Raw genomic sequence first — 23236 nt, 5'->3', positions numbered from 1 at the left:
GTAATATTACATGTAATATAACATATATAATTATGATATAATAATTTTTATTATTAGTAGTAGTAGTCTTATATTGTATTACAATATTATATTATATTATATTATATTATATTATATTATTAGCATAACACAGGTGGAACTGTCCCCTGGCCCCCTCTCTCTTCACTCTGGCCCAGTATACACACACAGACCCACACACAACACACATACAACTTAACATATGTGTGTGTTATATGTATGTTGTACGTTTCTTGTTTTATTATGTACAGAGCTCCTCCGAGCTTCCTGACTGTGAGAGTGTTCAGCAGTGGAACTCTCTGCCCCGGAGTGTGGTGGAGGCTCCTTCTTTGGAAGCTTTGAAACAGAGGCTGGATGGCCATCTGTCGGGGGTGCTTTGAATGCAATTTTCCTACTTCTTGGCAGAATGGGGTTGGACTGGATGGCCCATGAGGTCTCTTCCAACTCTAGGATTCTATTATTCTAGTAGCTCAGCCACCACTAGGTGGCGCTGGTGGTTAAAGAAAGGCAGTCACTGAGCAAAGGGCACAATGTGGAAATCTTGCTTTTGGGGACCCCAACTTCCAGACTCTCTCAGCCAGGCTAGCAGCCAAGGGATGGGGAAGGACCCCACCAGTATTTTAAGTTGCATCGTCAAGGGTCTTTCCACCATGTTTGGTCCTGTTCCTTCAATCCACGTAGAAGCCTTTGCAGAACAAACATACATGCATACACTTTTTGTGAAGCAACTGACACTTCCGATCCCTTGTCTGGATTGGGGAAAGTGAAGCGAAAGTACAATTTGGTGGGTTTAAAAAAATCCTATGTGTTTTTTTTTCTTGCAAAAGTCTTCTTCTGAGGGTGGAGGAGATTGCATTTCCAATCTGCCAGGAAATGTGTGTCATCCTGAGAAAGGAAATGGGGACTTCCCTTGCTCGGTTTGCATAATCTCGGCCGGTCATTTCTTTTCCTCCTTTCCTCTTCATTTGCAGGGAACTCCCTCAAGAGAAACCTTACCTCAGCCTGACCCTAGAATTTCCCACCAGAAATCTCCTGCGTTGCATTAGGAATGCTGGGACTCACAGTCCAAGCATGAGCCTTGACCCATGTTTGCATTGTCCCTTAGCCAAAAATAATGTCGATCGATTGCTGTGGCCCAGTTTGGTGATCTGGAAAATAAAGTAATGAGAAAGTGTTGGTTTCTAATATATGTAATTCCTTTATGCTCGTTGTGTAAACAGGATTTCTTGCTGTTTCTTTGTCAGTGTTGATGTGCAGAGTGTCTGGTTTGCCTACTTTGGAATATGCAACATATCATTGTCCTTCTTTAAGGGTCCCTTTCATATCTATGATACTATATCTCTCTGTGTGTGAATCATATCTATCTATCTATATCTATGGCTGGATGGCTCTTTGTCAGGAGGGCTTTGATTATGTTTTCTTGCCCTGATGAAGGGAGTTGGATTGGATGGCCTTAAGTAATTTCTGTTGGTCATGGGGATTCTGTGTGGGACATTTGGCCCAATTCTGTCATTGATAGGGTTCAGAATACTCTTTGATTGTAGGTGAACTGTGAATCCCAGTGACTACAACTCCCAAATGTCAAGGTCTATTTCCCCCAAACTCCATCTGTGTTCGTATTTGGGCGTCTTGAGTGCTTGTGCCAAGTTTGGTCCAGATCCATCATTGTTTGAGTCCACAGTGCTCTCTGGATGTAGGTGAACAACAACTCCCAAACTCAAGATCAATGCCCACCAAAACCCTTCCAGTATTTTCCGTTGGTCAGGGGAGTTCTGTGTGCCAAGTTTGGTTCAGTTCCATCATTGATGGAGTTCAGAATGCTCTTTGATTGTAGGTGAACTATAAATCCCAGCAACTACAACTCCCAAATGACAAAATCTTAATTTTTTGAGTGATGGTCACTCCTTGTGTTGTGAGACGTTTTGTTGCCAAATTTGGTGTGATTTCGTTCATTGGTTCTTTTGTTTTTAAGGTACTCATTATGCACAGAACATTTATATATATAGATAGATACTAGCTATCCCCTGCCACGCATTGCTGTGGCCCAGTTTGGTGATCTGGAAAATAAAGTAATGAGAAAGTGTTGGTTTCTAATATATGTAATTTCTTGATGCTTGTGGGTCAACAGTATTTCTTGTTTTGCCTACTCAGGAACATGCAGATTGTCTAGTGTGCCCACTCTGTAACATGCAACATATAATTGTCCTTCTTTAGGGGTCCCTTTCAAATCTATGATACTATATCTGTCATATACGTATATATATGTGTGTGTGTGTGTGTGAATCATATCTATCTATCTATACCTATGGCTGGATGACTGTTTATCAGGAGGGTTTTAGTTATGTTTTCTTGCCTGGTGAAGGGAGTTCGACTGGATGGCCTTAAGGCACCATTTCTCAACCTGGGGGTCGGGACCCCTGCAGAGGTCATAAAGAGGTGTTAGTGGGATCACCAAAGACCATCAGAAAACACAGTATTTTTTGTTGGTCATGGGGCTTCTGTGTGGAAGGTTTGGCCCAATTCTAACGTTGGTGGGATTTAGAATGATTGTAGGTGAACTATAAATCCCAGTAATTACAACTGTCAAATGTCAAGGTCTATTTCCCCCAAACTCCACCTGTGTTCATATTTGGGCATATTGAGTGCTTGTGCCAAGTTTGGTCCAGATCCATCATTGTTTGAGTCCATAGTGCTCTCTGGATATAGGTGAACTACAACTCCCAAACTCAAGATCAATGCCCACCAAAACCCTTCCAGTATTTTCTGTTGGTCAGGGGAGTTCTGTGTGCCAAGTTTGGTTTCCTGTCGTAGTCAACTACGAATTGCACACATGGTATTCCTGCGCCTGCGCAGTTCAACTTCGGAACCTTCTAGAATTAAAAGAAGACATTTTAAGACATTGCCTGGCCCCGCCCCCCCTCCCCCCTCCCCTCTCGAGTGTATATATAGCCCACGCGGGGCCAGGCCCCCTCCAGTTCTCTTTATCCGCCCAGCGATTCAACTAGAGAACCTTCTTCGTGACAACTCGTAGGTAGACTCTTGTTTTAGACCCGGACTGGCTATCGTGTTTCTCTGGCTCTCTGACCTGGACTGTTCTATCGACCTCTCTCTTGTCTATCCCCCGACTGGTTTTGACGGCTCGCCCCAGCACCGCTCTAATGGCGACCACGTCGTTTAAAAAGTGCACCCAGTGTCCCAACACTCTTCCGGACACGGATGGGCACTCATTGTGTCTCACTTGCCTGGGGGAAGCTCATCTGGGCCAATCCTGCAAGATCTGCCAGGCCTTTACGCCTCAGACCCGCAAGAACAGGGTCTCTAGATTAAAAGCCGCCCTGTATGAGAGAGCTCTCCTCCCGCCACCCCCGGCCGCCCAGGCCGCCAAGCCGGTAAACTTACCCGATTTTAAGCAGCCACAACATGGCGGAGTGGCCAAAAAGAAGATCAAAAAGGCTAAAGATGCCACCCAAGATGGCGCCCTGGCTGCCCCGGGGCCTTCGGGCTCCATTAGAAAGGCGGGAAACGCAGCAGCTCTTCACTCCCCCCCGACGCGCCTCACGCCTGCGCACCAGCGGGGAGAGCGAGCGCCCTCTCTGGAGGCTCCGCAAGCCTCTTTCCAGCAGCCTTCGGCCTCGGCCCAGCCGATAGGCCCCACGAGCTTGCTGCCAGTGCTTCCAGCAGGGGAAGCGGCCCCTGCGTCCTCCGCACCGGCGCCGCCCCTGATCGAGGGGCGGGCGGTCTCGCCTCTGATGATGCCTGGCCTTACCCCTCCGATGTCGGGGGATCTGGGAGCGCAGGCAGGAGAGACAGTCCCTCCCGATACCGGGATTGCTCCTGCCGACCAGCTGACTCCCTCGATGCCGGCTCTCCTCCCAGGCGTGGGCGTGGCTTCGCCCCCTCTTCTCATGGCGGGCCCCTCCCCTTCCATATTTGGAGACGCAGCTCCACAGCGCGCCTCCCCTCCCTCGATGCCTGCCGAACGCGAGCGCGGAGGTGAAGAGAGGATTTTACAGCCACCAGATCTACAGCGGCGAGGTTCGCGCAGGCCGAGGCGCGCGCGTTCGCCATCACGATGCTCTCGGGGGTCCAGGCGTCGGAGGCGCAGATCGCCCTCTTCTTCTTCCTCATCCTCCTCCTCCTCCTCCTCCTCTGGTTGCTCGAGGAGGAGACGCCGCTCCAGATGGTCCCGATCCTCCTCCCGCAGGGGACGCCGGATGCCTGCTCCAGCGCCTCCATCTCTGCCATGTCAAGGTTTCTGGCAGCTGTCTTCGACAGGGCAGTACGTGTTTGTGCCCACACCGGGCCCTTTCCAGACGCCCCTTCCGATATCGTCCACTCCAGTCCTGCCCATTCCAGGACACAGTGTGGCAGCGCCGGTCGCCCCTCCCCCTCCCCAGGGGCCTTCAAGTGTACTGCCTGGAAGTTCCAGTTTTATGGCGCATCCTTCTACTGTGGTGCACTCTTCTGCGGTGGCATCAGGTAGGGGAGGAAACCCAGTACCTCCCTCCACTCAGGGTACCCCCCTCCTTCCAATGCTTTGCGAAGGGGATCTGCAGATCACCGCTGCCCAGCCGAATGACCTGGCTGGAGAGGAGCCGGACTATAGACTTGAGGACGTTGAGAACTTTGACTCAGCCCCCGACTCCCCTGCGTCCGCCCAGGCCGCGGGGGCTGCAGACGAGACTTTGGATAGACCCCCTGATTTCAATAAATTTGCCTCTCTCTTGGGCAGGATGATAAAAGCCCTGGACTTACCGGCCCCAAAGCCTTCCGAACACGTGGAGGACCCGATGTTCCCGTTGGATGAGCAGAACATCGCGTCCTCCACAGCCTTGCCTCCCCTTCCTTACCTCCTCAAATTGGCGAGAGTGTCCGATGTTGCCCCACCCTCGGTGGCTGCCATCCCCAGGAGAGTAGACTCTCTGTACAGAATTGACTTGTCATCGGCGAAATGGGTTTCTAACCCCCCTCGCCCTAATACCGTGGTGGCCGAGGTGGCCAAATCTAAACGCCAGAAAGGCGCTTTAACCACTCCCCCCGATAGAGAGGGTAGAAAGGTGGATTCATTGGGAAGGAAGGCCCACATTTCAGCGGGACTACTCACGCGGATGTCCCATTTTGCCACCTACATGGCGGGTTACCAAAAATTTTTGTGGATGCAGATTTTGCCTCATTTAGACTCCCTGCCACCAGAGAACCAACGCTTCCCCAAAGCTTTGCAGGAGGAAGCCATTGTGTTGTCGCGCTTCCAGAAGGATTTTGCGAAGCACCTGGCCGAAGTGGCGGGCAATCTTTTTGCCACCGCCACTTCGATCAGGAGGCACGCTTGGCTTAGGGCGGCCAGTCTTTCGGACGAGGGCAAGGCCCTAGCAGAAGACCTTCCACTGCATGTGGATGGTCTTTTCAACCCAGAAACTGACGAAAAGTTAAAGAGTAAGCAGGAGGTCCGCCAGGCGGCTAGTAAATTTGGTTACTCATGGCAGTCGAGCCCGCAGCCAAAATCACGGTGGCAGCAACAACAGCCTTCCGGTTTCCGCAGGCCCTATTCCAACTCCTTTGCAGGCCCTTATAGGAATCGTAACTCGGGTTTCTCTAGGTTCCAAACTAATCGTAGAGCCCCCTATGGATCCAGAGCTAAATTTCAATCGTTCCAAAATAAACCCAGATCCCAACCAGCCTCCAAGAAGCGGGTTTGACATGGAGGGGGGGCTTTGCAGGGGTCAACCAGAGGGAGATTGTTCCTTGGTTCCTCAGTCATTTGGTTTACCGGTTGAACCATCTGGGGCCTGTTGCCCGGTTCCTACATCGTTCTATGAGAGGTTGGCCCCCTTTTACGATGCGTGGGCACGAATCACCTCGGATAAATGGGTCCTTTCTATTGTTAAGAATGGTTACAGGATTGAGTTCGAAGATGTACCTCCTACGGGAGAACTGATTTCCACACCTGTTTCTTTGCCCCTGTTAGGGGAAGTTCAAACCTTGTTGGGTAAAGGGGCCGTGTCTGTCGTTAACCCCGCTATGTTTCAATACTGTTTTTTCTCACGGTACTTTTTGGTGAATAAACGAAGTGGAGGCTTCCGAGCCATTATGGATCTTAGATCTCTTAATAAACACATTTCGCCAAAGAGATTCAGAATGGTCACTTTGTCCATGATCCTGCCATTGCTATTCCAGGGCGCTTGGTTCGCTACGGTGGACTTAAGGGATGCCTATTTTCATATCTCCATAGTCCCTCAGCACCGTAGATTTTTGGCCTTCATGATTGGCCACCAGGCTTACTGTTACAACGCCCTCCCTTTCGGGCTTTCGACAGCGCCCAGGGTTTTTACTAAATGTATGTCGGTGGTAGCGGCTCATCTCCGCACCAGGGGAATAACGGTTTACCCCTATATTGATGATTGGCTGATTGTTGCCAGCTCGCCTGAGCAGCTAAAACATCATGTCTCTATCATTTTGTCTTTACTCCAGTCCCTAGGTCTGGTCATCAATCTGGAGAAGTCTTCCCTCACACCTGTCAGACGGATTCAGTTCATCGGGGCACTGTTGGACTCTGTCTCCCAGAAGGCCTATCTTCCTCCAGACCGTTTCATCAAATTGCGGGAGTTAGTCAGTCAGGCTGTCGCTGCTCCCACAATCACAGCGAAGCAAGTACAGGTGTTATTGGGGCATATGGCGTCGACCACAGCTGTCACCCCTTACGCCCAACTGAAAATGCGGCCCCTTCAGTTTTGGTTTCTGTCAGTTTTCAACCCCCTTTGGGACCACCCTTCTACCAGACTTGTAATCCCACCCAATATCAGACACTCTCTTTCGGAGTGGACGGACGAGTGCTGGGTTTGCCAGGGCCTCCCCTTCCAGCCTCCGTCTCCTGTCAGGTCTATGACTACAGACTCGTCCCTCACGGGGTGGGGGGCTCACTCCCAGGGTCTAATCGCCCACGGGGCGTGGTCCACAAGCGAAGCCGCCATGCACATAAACATGCTCGAGCTACTTGCGGTGGACAGGGGTCTGAAGTCTTTCGAAAGAGTGGTGTCAGGAAAAGTCATCCAAGTACTCACCGACAACACCACGGTGCTGTACTATCTAAACAAACAAGGCGGCACCCACTCAGGACCCTTGCTGGACCTGTGCCTGGAAATTTGGAATTGGTGCATCAGCAGGGGGATCCATCTCATAGTCACGCACATCCCGGGGGTGGACAACGGTCTCGCGGATGTACTGAGCAGGAGTCCCATGGCCCACCACGAGTGGTCCCTAAACAGGGAGGTCTCGACCGACCTGTTCAGACTCTGGGGCGTGCCGGAGGTGGACTTGTTTGCGACTCCTCAGAACACCAAGTGCCGGTTGTTTTGCGCCCGTTGTCATCCGAGGCCGCAGATAGGTTGCCTAGGGGATGCGTTTCTCCACAATTGGGGAGGCAGACTGGTTTATGCGTTTCCCCCCTTCCCTCTGCTACTTCGGGTGGTGGCGAAAATCAGAAGGGACAATGCGCATTGCGTCCTAGTGACTCCCTGGTGGCCTCGCCAGCCTTGGTTTGCCCCACTCTTTCAATTGTCAGGGAGCAAATTTCTCCATTTTCGCCACAGATCAGATCTCCTGACGTCTCAAGGGGGGCAGGTGCTGTATCCCGAGGTTCATCAGCTCGGGCTTACAGCGTGGCTCGTGAGACCGAGCCATTGACTGTTTTTTCTGATCTATCTCAGCCGGTCCTCTCTATTATCGAAGCGGCTCATAGGCCCTCTACGAAAAGATCTTACTTATATAAATGGGCTAGGTTTAAAAATTTTACGGCACAAAAGGGTATTGTGCCCGAGAAAGCACCCGTTTCGTTGGTTCTTGATTTTTTGGTCTCACTGTTAGATGCGGGCCTTTCGGGTTCGTCTTTAAAGTGTTATTTAGCCGCCATTTCTTGGTTTCGGCGCAAAGCGGGTCTCCCCTCATGTTTTGGGGACCCAGTAGTTAAAACTTTCTTGAGGGGTATTGCTAATACTAGGCCTTGTGTAGCCCCTGTTTCCCCTTCATGGAGTTTAGAGTTGGTGTTATCTGCTTTGATGAGGCCTCCCTTTGAGCCGCTGGCGACAATAGATTTATCATATCTTTCATGGAAGGTGGCCTTTTTAGTGGCCATTACATCGGCTCGGAGGGCCAGTGAATTGTGCGCATTACGGGTCGACCCGCCTTATCTTAAATTCCATAAAGATAAGGTTGTTTTGCGCACAGACATTGCTTTTCTTCCCAAAGTTTCTACGACTTTTCATATGTCGCAGGAGATTGTTCTCCCTTCCTTTTTTCAAAATCCTACAACGTCCCTAGAGAAGGGTTGGCATTGCCTGGATGTTCGTAGGGCTCTGGCATTTTATGTAGACAGAACAGCGGGGATAAGGAAGACCCCAAGACTGTTTATTAAGTATCGTAAAGATACAAGGGGTCTGCCGGTTTCTTCTCAGCGTTTTTCCTCTTGGATGGTGTCCACGATTCGTTTGTGTTACAAACTGTCGGGAAAAGACTTACCTCAACAGGTTAAGGGCCACTCGACCCGAGCGATGTCGACGTCTGTTGCCTTCATGAGGGGTGTGTCATTGGATGCTATCTGCAAGGCGGCCATCTGGACGACGCCACTTACCTTCGTGTCGCACTACAAGCTGGATGTGGTTTCCAGGAGGGCAGCTGAGTTTGGGAGATCGGTTTTGTTCTCGGCGGTGGCATGACGCCCACCTTCCAGGGTTAGTAGCTTGCTAGTCTACCATGTGTGCAATTCGTAGTTGACTACGACAGGAAATTATAAGTTGCTTACCTGTAACTGTAGTTTCCTGAGTAGTCACCTACGAATTTGCACAACCCGCCCTTCCTCCCCTCGAGTGTCATGCCCCCGCCTTCTGCGATTTGGCGGAAGAGAACTGAGGGGGCCTGGCCCCGCGTGGGCTATATATACACTCGAGAGGGGAGGGGGGAGGGGGGGCGGGGCCAGGCAATGTCTTAAAATGTCTTCTTTTAATTCTAGAAGGTTCCGAAGTTGAACTGCGCAGGCGCAGGAATACCATGTGTGCAAATTCGTAGGTGACTACTCAGGAAACTACAGTTACAGGTAAGCAACTTATAATTCAATTCCATCGTTGATGGAGTTCAGAATGCTCTTTGATTGTAGGTGAACTATAAATCCCAGCAACAACAGCTCCCAAATGACAAAATCATAATTTTTGAGTGAAGGACATACATTGGGTTGTTAGGTGCCTTGTGTCCAAATTTGGCAGCAATTTCTCCAGTGGTTTTTGAGTGCTGTTAATCCCACAAACGAACACTACATTTTTATTTATATAGATTATATTATATTATATTATATTAGGTAAAGGTAGTCCCCTGACATTAAGTCCAGTCATGTCTGACTCTGGGGTGTGGTGCTCATCTCCATTTCTAAGCCAAAGATCCAGCGTTGTCTGTAGACACCTCCAAGGTCATGTGGCCGGCATGACTGCATGGAGCGCCATTATAATATAATATATTATATTATATTATATTATATTATATTATATTATATTATATTATTAGCATAGCACAGGAGATAAGGTGGAACTGTCCCCTGCCCCCTCCTCTCTTCACTCCTGCCCAGTATACCCACACACACACACAACACACATACAACTTAAGATATGTGCATATTATATGTATGTTGTACATTTCTTGCTTTATTATGTACAGAGCTCCTCCGAGCTTCCTGACTCTGAGAGCCGTTCAGCAGTGGAACTCTCTGCCCCGAAGTGTGGTGGAGGCTCCTTCTTTGGAAGCTTTTAAACAGAGGCTGGATACTATATTGTACTATACTATTATAATGTAATATTTTTAGTAATATTACATGTAGTATAACATATATAAGGAGCCCCCGGTGGCGCAGTGTATTAAAGCACTGAGCTGCTGAGCTTGTTGATCGAAAGGTCGCAGGTTCGATTCTGGGGAGCGGCGTGAGCTTCCGCTGTCAGCCCTAGCTTCTGCCAACCTAGCAGTTTGAAAACATGCAAATGTGAGTAGATCAATAGGTACCGCTCCGGTGGGAAGGTAACAGTGCTCCATGCAGTCATGCTGGCCACATGACCTTGGAGGTGTCTACAGACAACACTGGCTCTTCGGCTTAGAAATGGAGATGAGTACCACACCCCAGAGTCAGACATGACTGGACTTAATGTCAGGGGACTACCTTACCTACCTATAACATATATAATTATAATATATTATTATTATTATTAGTAGTAGTAGTAGTAGTAGGAGGAGGAGGAGGAGTATATTGTGTTACATTATAATATTATTATATTATATTATATTATATTATATTATATTATTAGCATAGCACAGGAGACAAGGTGGAACTGTCCCCTGAGCCCCTCTCTCTTCATCTCTGGCCCAGTATACACACACACACACACACACAGAGACAACATACATACAACTTAACATATGTGCATGTTATATGTATGTTGTACATTTCTTGTTTTATTATGTACAGAGCTCTTCCAAGCTTCCTGACTGTGAGAGCCGTTCAGCAGTGGAACTCTCTGCCCCGGAGTGTGGTGGAGGCTCCTTCTTTGGAAGCTTTTAAACAGAGGCTGGATGGCCATCTGTCAGGGGTGCTTTGAATGCAATTTTCCTGCGTCTTGGCAGAATGGGGTTGGACTGGATGGCCCATGAGGTCTCTTTCAACTCTAGGATTCTATGTTTCTCTTGTAAATCTTTTAAAAGCTACATTAAATTGAATTAGAAATCTGTGTCGAGGGCTCTGCTGTTTTGCAAACTGACCAACTCTCTCCCCTTTTTGTCTCTTTTCAGAGGGTGCTCTTTGCCTCAGATCCTTGCACATTGGAGATCAATGGGGTGGTCTTGGGCCTGACATCGGTGGACCTGCTTTTCCATATGGGCTCTGAAGAAATTAGCAGGTATGTATCTAGTGCAGTGGTTCTCAATCTTCCTAATGCCGCGACCCCTTAATACAGTTCCTCTTGTTCTGGTGACCCCCAACCATAACCCTAACATTATGAATCACCATGTAAATAATGATCTGCAGGATGTATTTTCATTCACTGGAGCACATTTGGCACAAATACCTGGTATGCCCAAATTTGAATACTAGTGGGGTTGGCGAGGGGATTGATTTTGTCATTTGGGAGTTGTAGTTGCTGGGATTTATAGTTAACATGTAAGCAAAGAGCATTCTGAACCCCACCAACAATGGAATTAAACCAAAGTTTGCACAGAGAACTCCCATGAGCAACGAAAAATACTGGAAGGGTTTGGTGGGCATTAACCTTGAGTTTGGGAGTTGTAGTTCGCCTACATCCAAAGAGCGCTGTGGGCTCAAACAATGATGGATCTGGACCAAACTTAGCACGGATACTCAATATGCCCAAATGAGAACACTGATGGGGTTTGGGGACAATAGACTTTGACATTTGGGAGTTGTAGATACTGGGATTTATAGTTCACCTACAATCAAGGAGCGTTCTGAACCCCACCAATGATAGAATTGGACCAAACTTCCTACACACAATCCCATGACCAACAGAAAATACTGTGTTTTCTGATGGTCTTTGGTGACCCCTCTGACACCCCTTCGTGACCCCCTCAGGGGTCCCGACCCCCAGGTTGAGAAACACTGATCTAGTGGGTCATGGGGGCTCTGTATGTCAAGTTCGGTCCAGGTCCATCGTTGGTAGGGTTCACAGTTTCTCTGGTTGTAGATGAACTACAACTCCCAAAAATCAAGGTAAATCTCTCCAAACCCCCCACCCCCCACCCCCAGTATTCAAATGTGGGCATATTGGGTATGTGTGCCAAGTGTGGTCCAGATACATCATCGTTTGGGTTCATAGAGCTCTCTGGATGTAAGTGAACTACAACCCCCCCAAATCGAGGTGAATTCCCCCCAAAACACTCCAATACTTTTTGTTGATCATGAGTATTCTGTCAGTGACATCGGCCGCACAGCAAGGCACGAACACGATCAATCACAGCCACTTTAGGCTATAAACTACTTTATTTTACAGCTATGTACATTAGAAGCTACTTAACACTCAGCACATCGTAAACTTGCTTCTCACCGTCCATCCGGAATGTGTCCAGAGGAGGGCGACTAAAATGATCAAGGGTCTGGAGAACAAGCCCTATGAGGAGCGGCTTAAGGAGCTGAGAGAACTGCGAGTGTCTTTCTTTAGAAGTTTGAGATATTCAGCAACTGAGGCCATTAAAGGCTTTGAACAAATGGACAACAAGTTAAACATGAGCCAACAGTGTGATGTGGCAGCAAAAAAAGCCAATGGGATTTTGACCTGCATCAATAGGAGTCTAGTGTCTAGATCCAGGGAAGTAATGCTCCCCATGCTCTATTCCGCTTTGGTTAGACCACACCTGGAATATTGTGTCCAATTCTGGGCACCACAATTGAAGAGAGATATTGACAAACTGGAATGTGTCCAGAGGAGGGCGACTAAAATGATCAAGGGTCTGGAGAACAAGCCCTATGAGGAGCGGCTTAAGGAGCTGGGCATGTTTAGCCTGAAGAAGAGAAGGCTGAGAGGAGATATGATAGCCATGTATAAATATGTGAGAGGAAGCCACAGGGAGGAGGGAGCAAGCTTGTTTTCTGCTTCCTTGGAGACTAGGACGCGGAACAATGGCTTCAAACTACAAGAGAGGAGATTCCATCTGAACATGAGGAAGAACGTCCTGATTGTGAGAGCCGTTCAGCAGTGGAACTCTCTGCCCAGGAGTGTGGTGGAGGCTCCTTCTTTGGAAACCTTTAAACAGAGGCTGGATGGCCATCTGTCAGGAGTGATTTGAATGCAATATTCCTGCTTCTTGGCAGAATGGGGTTGGACTGGATGGCCCATGAGGTCTCTTCCAACTCTTTGATTCTATGATTCTATGATAGTAACATTGCGAACACACGAACTACTGTTATCAGTACTAGTCCACACCTCTTCCATTCCAGAGTGACGTATGACGAATGACGCAGGAAGCGTCCATTCATTCTATACACTTGATTTATGACCTCTCTAGGAATGCCGTTCCCTCCATGGTCCAGTTAACTCTTTCCACATAGGAATACACTCGGCACATAGCTACTGAATTTTGAAATCTACATTATAAATTGCAAACAACTTCAACAGATTCTGAGTGTAAACAGGTTCAGGTCCATTGTTGGTGAGGTTCAGAGTGCTCTTTGATTGCAGGTGAACTATACATTCCAGTAGCTACAACTCCCAAATGTCGTAGCCAACTCCCCCCCAAAACCTACCAGTATTCAAATTTGGGTATATCGGGTACCCTCAATTTGGTCCAGATCCATCATTGTTTGGGTTCATAGTGCGCTCTGGATGTAAGTGAACCACAACGCCATTGTTGTTTGGATCCACAGTTCTCTATGGATGTGGGTGAACTGCAACTCCCCCAAATCAAGGTGAATTCCCTCCCAAAGCCAAGTGTAGTGTGGGGGTCACAGTGTTTTGATACAGGGTGAACTACAACCTCCGTCATGTTGAGTCCATCCCCCAACCCCCTCCAGTATATTCAGTTTGTTTATTTATTTATTTATAGTATTTATATTCCGCCCTTCTTCTCACCCCGCAGGGGACTCAGGGCGGATTACAGTGTACACATATATGGCAAACATTCAATGCCAATTTTTGACATACAAACATATACAGACATACACAGAGGCTATTTAACTTTTTCTGGCCGCCAGGGGAGCTGTCGCTTTCATCGTCCATCTGCGACGCTGATGAAGCACTTCCGCATTCCCCACATGCTTCCCCGCTGGAATGCTTTGCTGGAGTCTTCTTTATGGCCTCATCAATTCCACTCTGTTTACTGTTCTCCGCAGAAAAGAGTGGGAAAGGGTTATGGAAGAGGCAGTGGGTGGGATCTTGGAAATTCCGCACCAATGGAGAGAGAAAGAAACACTGGGATGTCTGTGGTGGAGGAAACACATCAAATCTACGAGGAAATTGTCCCTGTAGGAAAGCCTTCACTTGGGTGGTGGGCAGGATAGTGTTTGTGGAGGACATGGGCAGGGCTCTTGGACATGTCCATGGCATTCACTATAACATGAAATGTCATTGGAGCGAGGGCCATTGGTGTCTCCCGAGTAGTGGGAGCTATAGTTGTTTGTGGAGGTGGGGGCTTTTCTGTGTAAGTGTACACCCCAGCCACATACACACATATATTCCCTTTTATTATGTGTATAGATGTATTTATTAGTATTATTATATGTTTATTATAATAATATTTCTTACTAGCCATCCCCTGCCATGCAATGCTGTGGCCCAGTCTGGTGATCTGGAAAATAAAGTAATGGTTTCTAATATATGTGATTTCTTTATGCTTGTGGGTAAACAGTATTTCTTGCTCTTTCTTTGTCAGTGTTAGCTTATCTGCCATTTTGGGGAAAGGTTGCCTTAATAACTCAAGGAAAGGAAAGAAAGATAATCTATTACTTCGCCAATTGACTGTTCTGTTTGTAACTTTGATGAACTGTGCCAAGTCTGCAAGGACTTTGAAGAATAAATATCCCTTTTTTGATGTTCATAGAATCATAAAATCAAAAAGTTGGAAGAGACCTCATGGGCCATCCAGTCCAACCCCATTCTGCCAAGAAGCAGGAATATTGCATTCAAAAGACCCCTGACAGATGGCCATCCAGCCTCTGTTTAAAAGCCTCCAAAGAAGGAGCCTCCACCACACTCCAGGGCAGAGAGTTCCACTTCTGAACGGCTCTCACAGTCAGGAAGTTCTTCGTCATGTTCATAGAATCATAGAATCAAAGAGTTGGAAGCGACCTCATGGGCCATCCAGTTCAACCCCCTGCCAAGAAGCAGGAATATTGCATGCAAATCACCCTGACAGATGACCATCCAGCATCTGTTTAAAAGCCTCCAAAGAAGGAGCCTCCACCACACTCCGGGGCAGAGAGTTCCACTGCTGAACGGCTCTCACAGTCAGGAAGTTCTTCCTCATGTTCAGATGGAATCTCCTCTCTTGTAGTTTGAAGCCATTGTTCCGTGTCCTAGTCTCCAGGGAAGCAGAAAACAAGCTTGCTCCCTCCTCCCTGTGGCTTCCTCTCACATATTTATACATGGCTATCATATCTCCTCTCAGCCTTCTCTTCTTCAGGCTAAACATGCCCAGCTCCTTAAGCCGCTCCTCATAGGGCTTGTTCTCCAGATCCTTTATCATTTGAGTCACCCTCCTTGGACACATTCCAGCTTGTCAATATCTCTCTTCAATTGTGGTGCCCAGAATTGGACACAATATTCCAGGTGTGGTCTAACCAAAGTGGATTAGAGCCTGGGGAGCATGACTTCCCTGGACCTAGACACTATGCTCCTATTGATGCAGGCCAAAATCCCATTAGCTTTTTTTGCCACCACATCACATTGTTGGCTCATGTTTAACTTGTTGTCCACTTGTTCAAAACCTTTAATGGCCTCAGTTGCTGAATATCTCAAACTTCTAACGAAAGACACTCGCAGTTCTCTCAGACATAGAGAGCAGCACATCTTAGTTTTATTTTTACAACGTCTGGGTGTAACAGCACAAGTCCGCACCAAGTATGATTTTATGGTGATTGGGCTTGAAGAGAGTTGTGGAACGACATGTTTGAATAATGTTGTGTTGGAGATGCATTTGTCACACTAGATGGAGATAATGGTAGTTGCAAAGACAGTCATGTAGTCAGGGAAGACAATTCTAAAAAATCGGGCAGTGATCCAAAATAGTGGAAAATTCACTATTCTTCCTTCTTGGTGGGTGATCTCATGGCCCTTTGGTGATCTCACCTTGTTGCCCAATCCCTATTGCTCTTTCTAAAGAATCCCTTGCTAATCTCCAGACAGTTGAGTGTGTGATCCCGTGGCAAATTTGAGGGGTGGAAGGGGAAACTAGGCTGAGCGTCAGAGAGGAAGATGAGGATGAATCAGGCATGATTCAGGACCCAAAAGCGTCATCGTGCGGCTTAGTCTCTCCCCCCCCCCCCATAGGTTGTTGTTGTTCATTCGTTCAGTCGTCTCCGACTCTTCGTGATCTCATGGACCAGCCCACACCAGAGCTCCCTGTCGACCGTCACCACCCCCAGCTCCTTTACCCCATAGGTGAACAGTGCTTGGCTTGAGAAAGATGGAGCAGAGGATGCAGTAGGGGAAAGGCAGCACAATATAGGTAAAGAGACAGTACAGGAATATCTGAGGAGAGAGTTCCATAGCCGGGGGAGGGGGGGGCACCACAGAGAAGGCCCTATCTCTCGTCCCCACCAAGCGCGATTGCGAATGTGGTGGGACTGAGAGCAGGGCCTCTCCAGAAGATCTTAAAATCCTTGATGGTTTATAGGGGAAGCTACATTCGAACAGTTTACGTGGGTTTTCTGGCCCAGTTTCACAATATTTACACCGCTTCACACGGAGGATGTTGCCAGAATTTTGGCTACTGCAAAAGCAACCACCTGTTCTCTTGATCCGTGCCCGTCTTGGCTGATCAAGAGCTGCTTGGATCCGTTGCCCAGTATAATCCATGGCTCTCTTGAACAGGGTTTTTTTCCGGACAACCTAAAAGAGACAAGGGTTTGTCCCTAGCTTGGATCCTATGACCCTTGCCAATTACCGTCCTGTTTCTAATCTGCCATTCTTAGGCAAGGTGATAGAACGGGCTGTACTGGGACAATTGCAGCAATTCCTGGATGTCACAGCTGGCCTGGACCTTTTCCAGTCAGGTTTTCGCCCGGGTCATGGGACGGAAACAGTCCTGGTTGCCATTACAGATAAACTCCATTGCCATTCTGACAACGGTGGATCCGTGCTACTGGTACTTCTCGACCTTACCGCAGCGTTTGACACCGTCGACTACTATCTAATGATTCACCGTCTTGCCGTGTCTGGAGTTTGTGGTCAGGCCCTCAATTGGTTCAACTCATTTCTCCGGAACCAGAGTCAACGCGTGGAGTACATGGATCAAGTCTCCGATAGATCCCCCCTCCTATGTGGGCTCCCCCAAGGTGCAATTCTCTCTCCTCTTCTCTTCAACATCTACGTTAGACCCCTTGCTAGTTTGGCTCGGAGTTTCGGCCTGGACTGCTACCAATATGCCGACGATACCCAACTCCTGTTGCGCTTGGAGCCGGGAGCAACGTCGATTCCAGACAATTTCACCCTATGTCTGGAAGCTCTGTCAAACTGGCTACGTGCCAGATTGAAGGTGAACCCGTCGATGACTGAGATTCTCTGGCATGGCCGCCCGGCAGGTCTGACTCATCCGTTGCCCACCTTCGATGGTGCCGCCCTATCTCCATTGACCACTGTTAAGAGCTTAGGTGTCGTCCTGGATTCGCAGCTGGCAATGGAAGCTCAGGTCGCTGCTGCCAGCAAACAGGCCTTTTTCCATCTACGACAAGCGAGGCAATTGGCACCCTACCTCTCTGACGAGGCTCTGGCAACTGTCATCCATGCCACGGTCACGTCTAGGCTGGACTATTGCAACGCCCTGTATGTTGGCCTTCCGATGTCTACGACCCAAAAGCTTCGTATTGTTCAGAATGCGGCAGCCAGGTTACTCACAAGAATGCCCATGAAATGCCATATAACACCAGTGCCGCAACATTGACATTGGCTTCCAACTGAGTACCGTGGCCTGTCTAAGATGCTAGTTCTGACCTTTAAAATTCTTTCCGGCCAGGGTCCATCGTACCTTAGGGACCGCCTCTCCTTCTCGCATCATCGGAGGTCACAATAATCAGCCCAACATGACTTACTCCATATACCGGGTCCTAGAGAAGTGCACTTGGAAAGGACCAGGCGCAGATGGGCTTTCTCTATTTCTGCCCTGGCCTTGTGGAATTCCTTGCCGCCCTACATGAGAGCCATGCGTGACTTAAGGCCTCTTACTCTCGCACTTAAGACCAGGCTTTTTGCTAGAGCATTCGATCTCTGTTATTTTATTTGTCGTGTCAGAGCAACCAGTCAATTATATTACATTTCTAACAGAACAAAGCAAACAAACAGAAAAATACAAAACTTGTGAGTTTGGTAGTTGGTTAAATGTCCTTTGACCAGTATCTGGCCACTTGGAGTGTCTCCGGTGTTGCTGCAAGAAGGTCCTCCCTTGTGAATGTGGCTGGGCTCATGTTGCATTGCAGCAGGTGGTCAGTGGTTTGCTCTTCTCCACACTCACATGTCGAGGGTTCCACTTTGTAGCCCCATTTCTGAAGGTTGGCTCTGCATCTCGTGGTGCCAGAGCGCAGTCTGTTCAGCGCCTTCCAAGTCGCCCAGACTTCTGTGTGCCCAGGAGGGAGTTTCTCATTTGGTATCAGCCATTGGTTGAGGTGCTGGGTTTGAGCCTGCCACTTTTGGACTCTCGCTTGCTGAGGTGTTCCAGCGAGTGTCTCTGTAGATCTTAGAAAACTATGTCTAGATTTAAGTCGTTGACATGCTGGCTGATACCCAAACAGGGGATGAGCTGGAGATGTCTCTGCCTTGGTCCTTTCACTATTGGCTGCCACTTCCCGGCGGATGTCAGGTGGTGCAATACCGGCTAAGCAGTGTACTTTCTCCAGTGGTGTAGGGCGCAGACACCCCGTGATAATGCGGCATGTCTCATTCAGAGCCACATCCACTGTTTTAGTGTGTTTTAGTGTGATCTCTGTTGATTTTTAATTTTTGTATGTATGTATTTTATCTTTTATAATTTAGCTGTAAATCGCCTGGAGCATTCTTGGATGGAGGGTGATTAATAAGTTATTAAATGATGATGATGATGATGATGATGATATTTTGTGCCTCTTTTTTGTTTCCCTGCCCAGTTCTTCCAGCGGGTTGGATCGCTTCTCTCGCATCCTCAAGCACATCTTGACTCAGCGGAGGTAAGAGCTTTGGTTACAGCAACCCGAACATTCCCAGTTCCCACGTTGGGCACCAAAATGTTGGGGCAATGGCTCACGGACACTCCTCCAGCTCTCTGCACGTTGTCAGAAGTCCTCTGGGCTCAAGAGGGTGATGTAATGGAAGACACACCACAAGTTGAATTCCAACTGCAGAGGCCAAAGCTGGCTTCCAAACCCTTGAACGTTTTGGTCGCCCTTCTCTGGATATATTCCAGTGATGGGAACGTGCGTGGTGCCTTTTTTGGCCTTGAATGCCGAGACCGCAGGGCTGGAATTTAGCCGCGGTGTTGTGAAGTCCAGCTTGGCATCAGGTTGGTACCCAGGGGAGAGAGGAGAAGCAGCAGCTGCGGAGGGAGCGTCTCCGAATGGGGAAGTAATGGGATCTCCTCTCTTTTTTTCTCCACCCTCCCTGCAATCCTGAGCAGTTACTATCCGCTCTACCCTCCTGCCGAAGAGATGAATGTGGATTATGAGAATTTCTACCCGTACGCCTCTTTGCCCGTCACGCCCGACGTCCTGATCACTCCGTCGGATTTGAAGTTTTTCATTAAGGTCTGGAGAAAATATTGGAGATAGCCACACGTTATTATTTCGGCATAATGTTGGAATGGTTTTAGGTTCAACAACTGAATACGTCCATCCAGGGCAGCATCCGTCTTACTCCTATTTTATTTTATTTTATTTTATTATTTTATTTTATATTGTATTATATTTTATTTTATGTTTTATTTTATTTTATTTTATTTTATATTTTATATTTAATTTTATATTTTAATTTATATTATATTTTATATTTTTTATTATTTTATTTTATTTATTTTATATATTTTTATTTTATATATTATTTTTATTATTTATTTATTTATTATTTTATTATTTATTTTATTTTATTTTATTTTATTTTATTTTGTGTAAGCATCAGCTGTGAAAAGACTCATTCACCTCGATAGGTTGACATGAAGAGGTGCATTTCTCAGTGAAGACCCATAGAATGCAATTTGAACGGCATTATATTATGCACAGTGTAGACCCATAGAATGCAGTATGAATGGCATTATATGCTCAGTGAAGACCCATCGAATGCAATTTGAATGGCATTATATTATGCTCTGTGAAGTCCCATAGAATGCAATTTGAACGGCATTATATTATGAACAGTGTAGACCCACAGAATGTAGTATGAATTGCATTATATGCTCAGTGAAGACCCATAGAATGCAGTGTGAACGGCATTATATGCTCAGTGAAGACCCACAGAATGCAATTTGAACGGCATTATATTACGCACAATGTAGATCCATAGAATGCAGTATGGATGGCATTATATTATGCACAGTGAAGACCCATAGAATGCAGTCTGAATGCCATTATATTATGCACAGTGTCAACCCATAGAATGCAGTATGGACAGCATTAAATGCTCAGTGAAGACCCATAAAATGCAGTTTGAACGGCATTATATTATGCACAGTGTCGACCCATAGAATGCGGTATTAATGGCATTATATTATGCACAGTGTCGACCCATAGAATGCAGTCTGAATGGCATTATATTATGCACAGTGTAGACCCATAGAATGCGGTATTAATGGCATTATATTATGCACAGTGTAGACCCATAGAATGTAGTATGGATGGCATTATATTATGCACAGTGTAGACCCATAGAATGCAGTCTGAATGCCATTATATTATGCACAGTGTAGACCCATAGAATGCAGTATGAACGGCATTATATGCTCAGTGAAGACCCATAGAATGCAATTTGAACGGCATTATATTACGCACAATGTAGACCCATAGAATGTAGTATGGATGGCATTATATTATGCACAGTGAAGACCCATAGAATGCAGTATGAACGGCATTATATTATGCTCAGCGTAGACCCATAGAATGCGGTATGAAAGGCATTATATTATGCTCAGCGTAGACCCATAGAATGCAATATGTATGGCATTGTATACTCAGTGAAGACCCATAGAATGCAATTTGAACGGCATTGTATTATCATCAGCGTAGACCCATACCATGCTGTTTGATTGGCATTATTTGGCAATGTAGATCCAGCCACGGTTCCGTCCTAGAGAAATGCATGTGTGTGTGAAGAATACAAAGCTTTCCATGTGACTTAGCAATCTCGGATTGTGTTTTTCCATGTAAACATTGCCTTTGTGTTCAGCGTCTCCCTTGGTTTTGTGCCTCCGCAGGACATCCTCCGGTGCGTCTGCATAAATCCCGGCCGCCTAACAAAAGGCCACGTGGGAGGCACTTACGGGCGTTTGTATCTCCAACGAAAGGTCTCCGAGGAAGGGTCCCAAAGCCCCTGCGTCTCTGCTCAAGTGGTCAAGATCTAACTGCATTTATGATCCCTATCAACAAACCGGTTGGAGCTGTTTCGGTCTCCCGTCAGGATCTGGCCTTTTCTATGGCGACATAAAGTACTACCTTGCCTTGCATTATATGTTGTGATTGTGTGTGCCTCCAAGTCATTGGGATTTTCTTGGCAAGGTTTGTTCCGAGGGAGGTTGGTCTTGGCCTTTCTCTGAGGCTGAGAGAGTGTGGCTTAGAATCATGGAATCCTAGAGTTCGAAGGGACCCCCAAAGACCATCCAGTCCAGCCCAATTTGCGGAGCAGGAATTGATCTGTTGGTCAAATTATTATAGAATCCTAGAGTTGGATGGAACCCCAAGCACTATCCAATCCAACAATCAAAGCCCTCCCGACAGTTGGCCATCCAGTCATCAGATTATTATATTATTATTATTATTATTATTATTATTATTATTATTATTATCAAAGATTATTATTATTATTATTATTCTAGAATCCTAGAGTTGGAAGGGACCCCAAAAGCAATCCAGTCCAACCCCATTCTGCTAGGCAGGAGAACACAATCAAAGCCCTCCCAACAGATGGCCATCCAGCCATCAGCTGATCATTATTATGATCAAAGATGACGATGATGATTGTAGAATCCTAGCCTTGGAAGGAATGTCTAACCCCATTCTGCTAGTCAAGAAGACCAAGAACAAGCCCTATGAGGAGCGGCTTAAGGAGCTGGGCATGTTTAGCCTGAAGAAGAGAAGGCTGAGAGGGGATATGATAGCCATGTATAAATATGTGAGAGGAAGCCACAGGGAGGAGGGAGCAAGCTTGTTTTCTGCTTCCTTGGAGACTAGGATGCAATGGAACAATGGCTTCAAACTACAAGAGAGGAGATTCCATCTGAACATGAGGAAGAACTTCCTGACTGTGAGAGCCGTTCAGCAGTGGAACTCTCTGCCCCGAAGTGTGGTGGAGGCTCCTCCTTTGGAAGCTTTTAAACTGAGGCTGGATGGCCATCTGTTGGGTGATTTGAATGCAATATACCTGCTTCTTGGCAGGGGGTTGGACTGGATGGCCCATGAGGTCTCTTCCACCTCTTTGATTCTATGATTCTAAGACACAATCAAAGGCCTCCCGGCAGATGACCATACAGCCATCAGCTGATCATAATTCTTATCAAAGATGATGATGATGATGATGATGATGATAGAATCCTAGCGTTGGAAGGAACTCCAAGGGCCATCCAGTCCCATTCTGCTAGACAAGAAGACACAATCAAAGCCCTCCCAACAGATGACCATCCAGCCATCAGATGATCATTATTATTATTATTATTATTATTATTATTATCAAAGATTATTATCATTATTATTATTATTATTATTATTATTATTCTAGAATCCTAGAGTTGAAAGGGACCCCAAAAGCAATCTAGTCCAACCCCATTCTGCTAGACAAGAGAAGACAATCAAAACACTCCCGACAGATGACCATACAGCCATCAGCTGATCATAATTATTATCAAAGATTATGATGATGATTGTAGAATCCTAGCCTTGGAAGGAAGGTCCAACCCCATTCTGCTAGTCAAGAAGACACAATCAAAGCCCTCCCGACAGATGACCATACAGCCATAAGCTGATCATAATTCTTATCAAAGATAAGAATGATGATGATGATGATTATAGAATCCTAGCGTTGGAAGGAACTCCAAGGGCCATCCAGTCCAACCCCATTCTGCTAGGCAAGAAGACACAATCAAAGCCCTCCCAATAGTTGGCCATCCAGCCATCAGATGCTCATGATGATGATGATGATGATGATGATTATAGAATCCTATTGTTGGAAGGAACTTCAAGGGCCATCCAGTCCAACCCCATTCTGCTAGGTAGGAAGATACAATCAAAGGTCTCCCGACAGTTGGCCATCCAGCCATCAGATAATCATTATTATTATTATTATCGAAGAAGAAGAAGAAGGTG

General features: G+C 46.9%; 1 protein-coding gene across 1 annotated transcript in view; it reads left to right on the top strand.

The window, feature by feature from the left end:
* The window catches only part of POLA2 (DNA polymerase alpha 2, accessory subunit), a 51713-nt gene extending 30329 nt beyond the window's left edge, over positions 1–21384 (top strand). Inside the window, exons 15-18 of the mRNA XM_067472423.1 lie at positions 10834–10940; positions 18845–18904; positions 19351–19477; positions 21136–21384. Of these exons, the coding sequence (XP_067328524.1) occupies positions 10834–10940; positions 18845–18904; positions 19351–19477; positions 21136–21282 (441 nt within the window). The 3' untranslated portion in view covers positions 21283–21384. The remainder of the gene's footprint in view (positions 1–10833; positions 10941–18844; positions 18905–19350; positions 19478–21135) is intronic.
* The last annotated feature ends 1852 nt before the right edge of the window (positions 21385–23236 follow it).

Source organism: Anolis sagrei, chromosome 12 (genome assembly GCF_037176765.1).
Source record: "Anolis sagrei isolate rAnoSag1 chromosome 12, rAnoSag1.mat, whole genome shotgun sequence".
In the NCBI taxonomy this organism is placed as follows: Eukaryota; Metazoa; Chordata; class Lepidosauria; order Squamata; family Dactyloidae; genus Anolis; species Anolis sagrei.
Note: the sequence above shows the minus strand (reverse complement) of the source record. Positions and strands in the feature narration are given on the sequence as shown.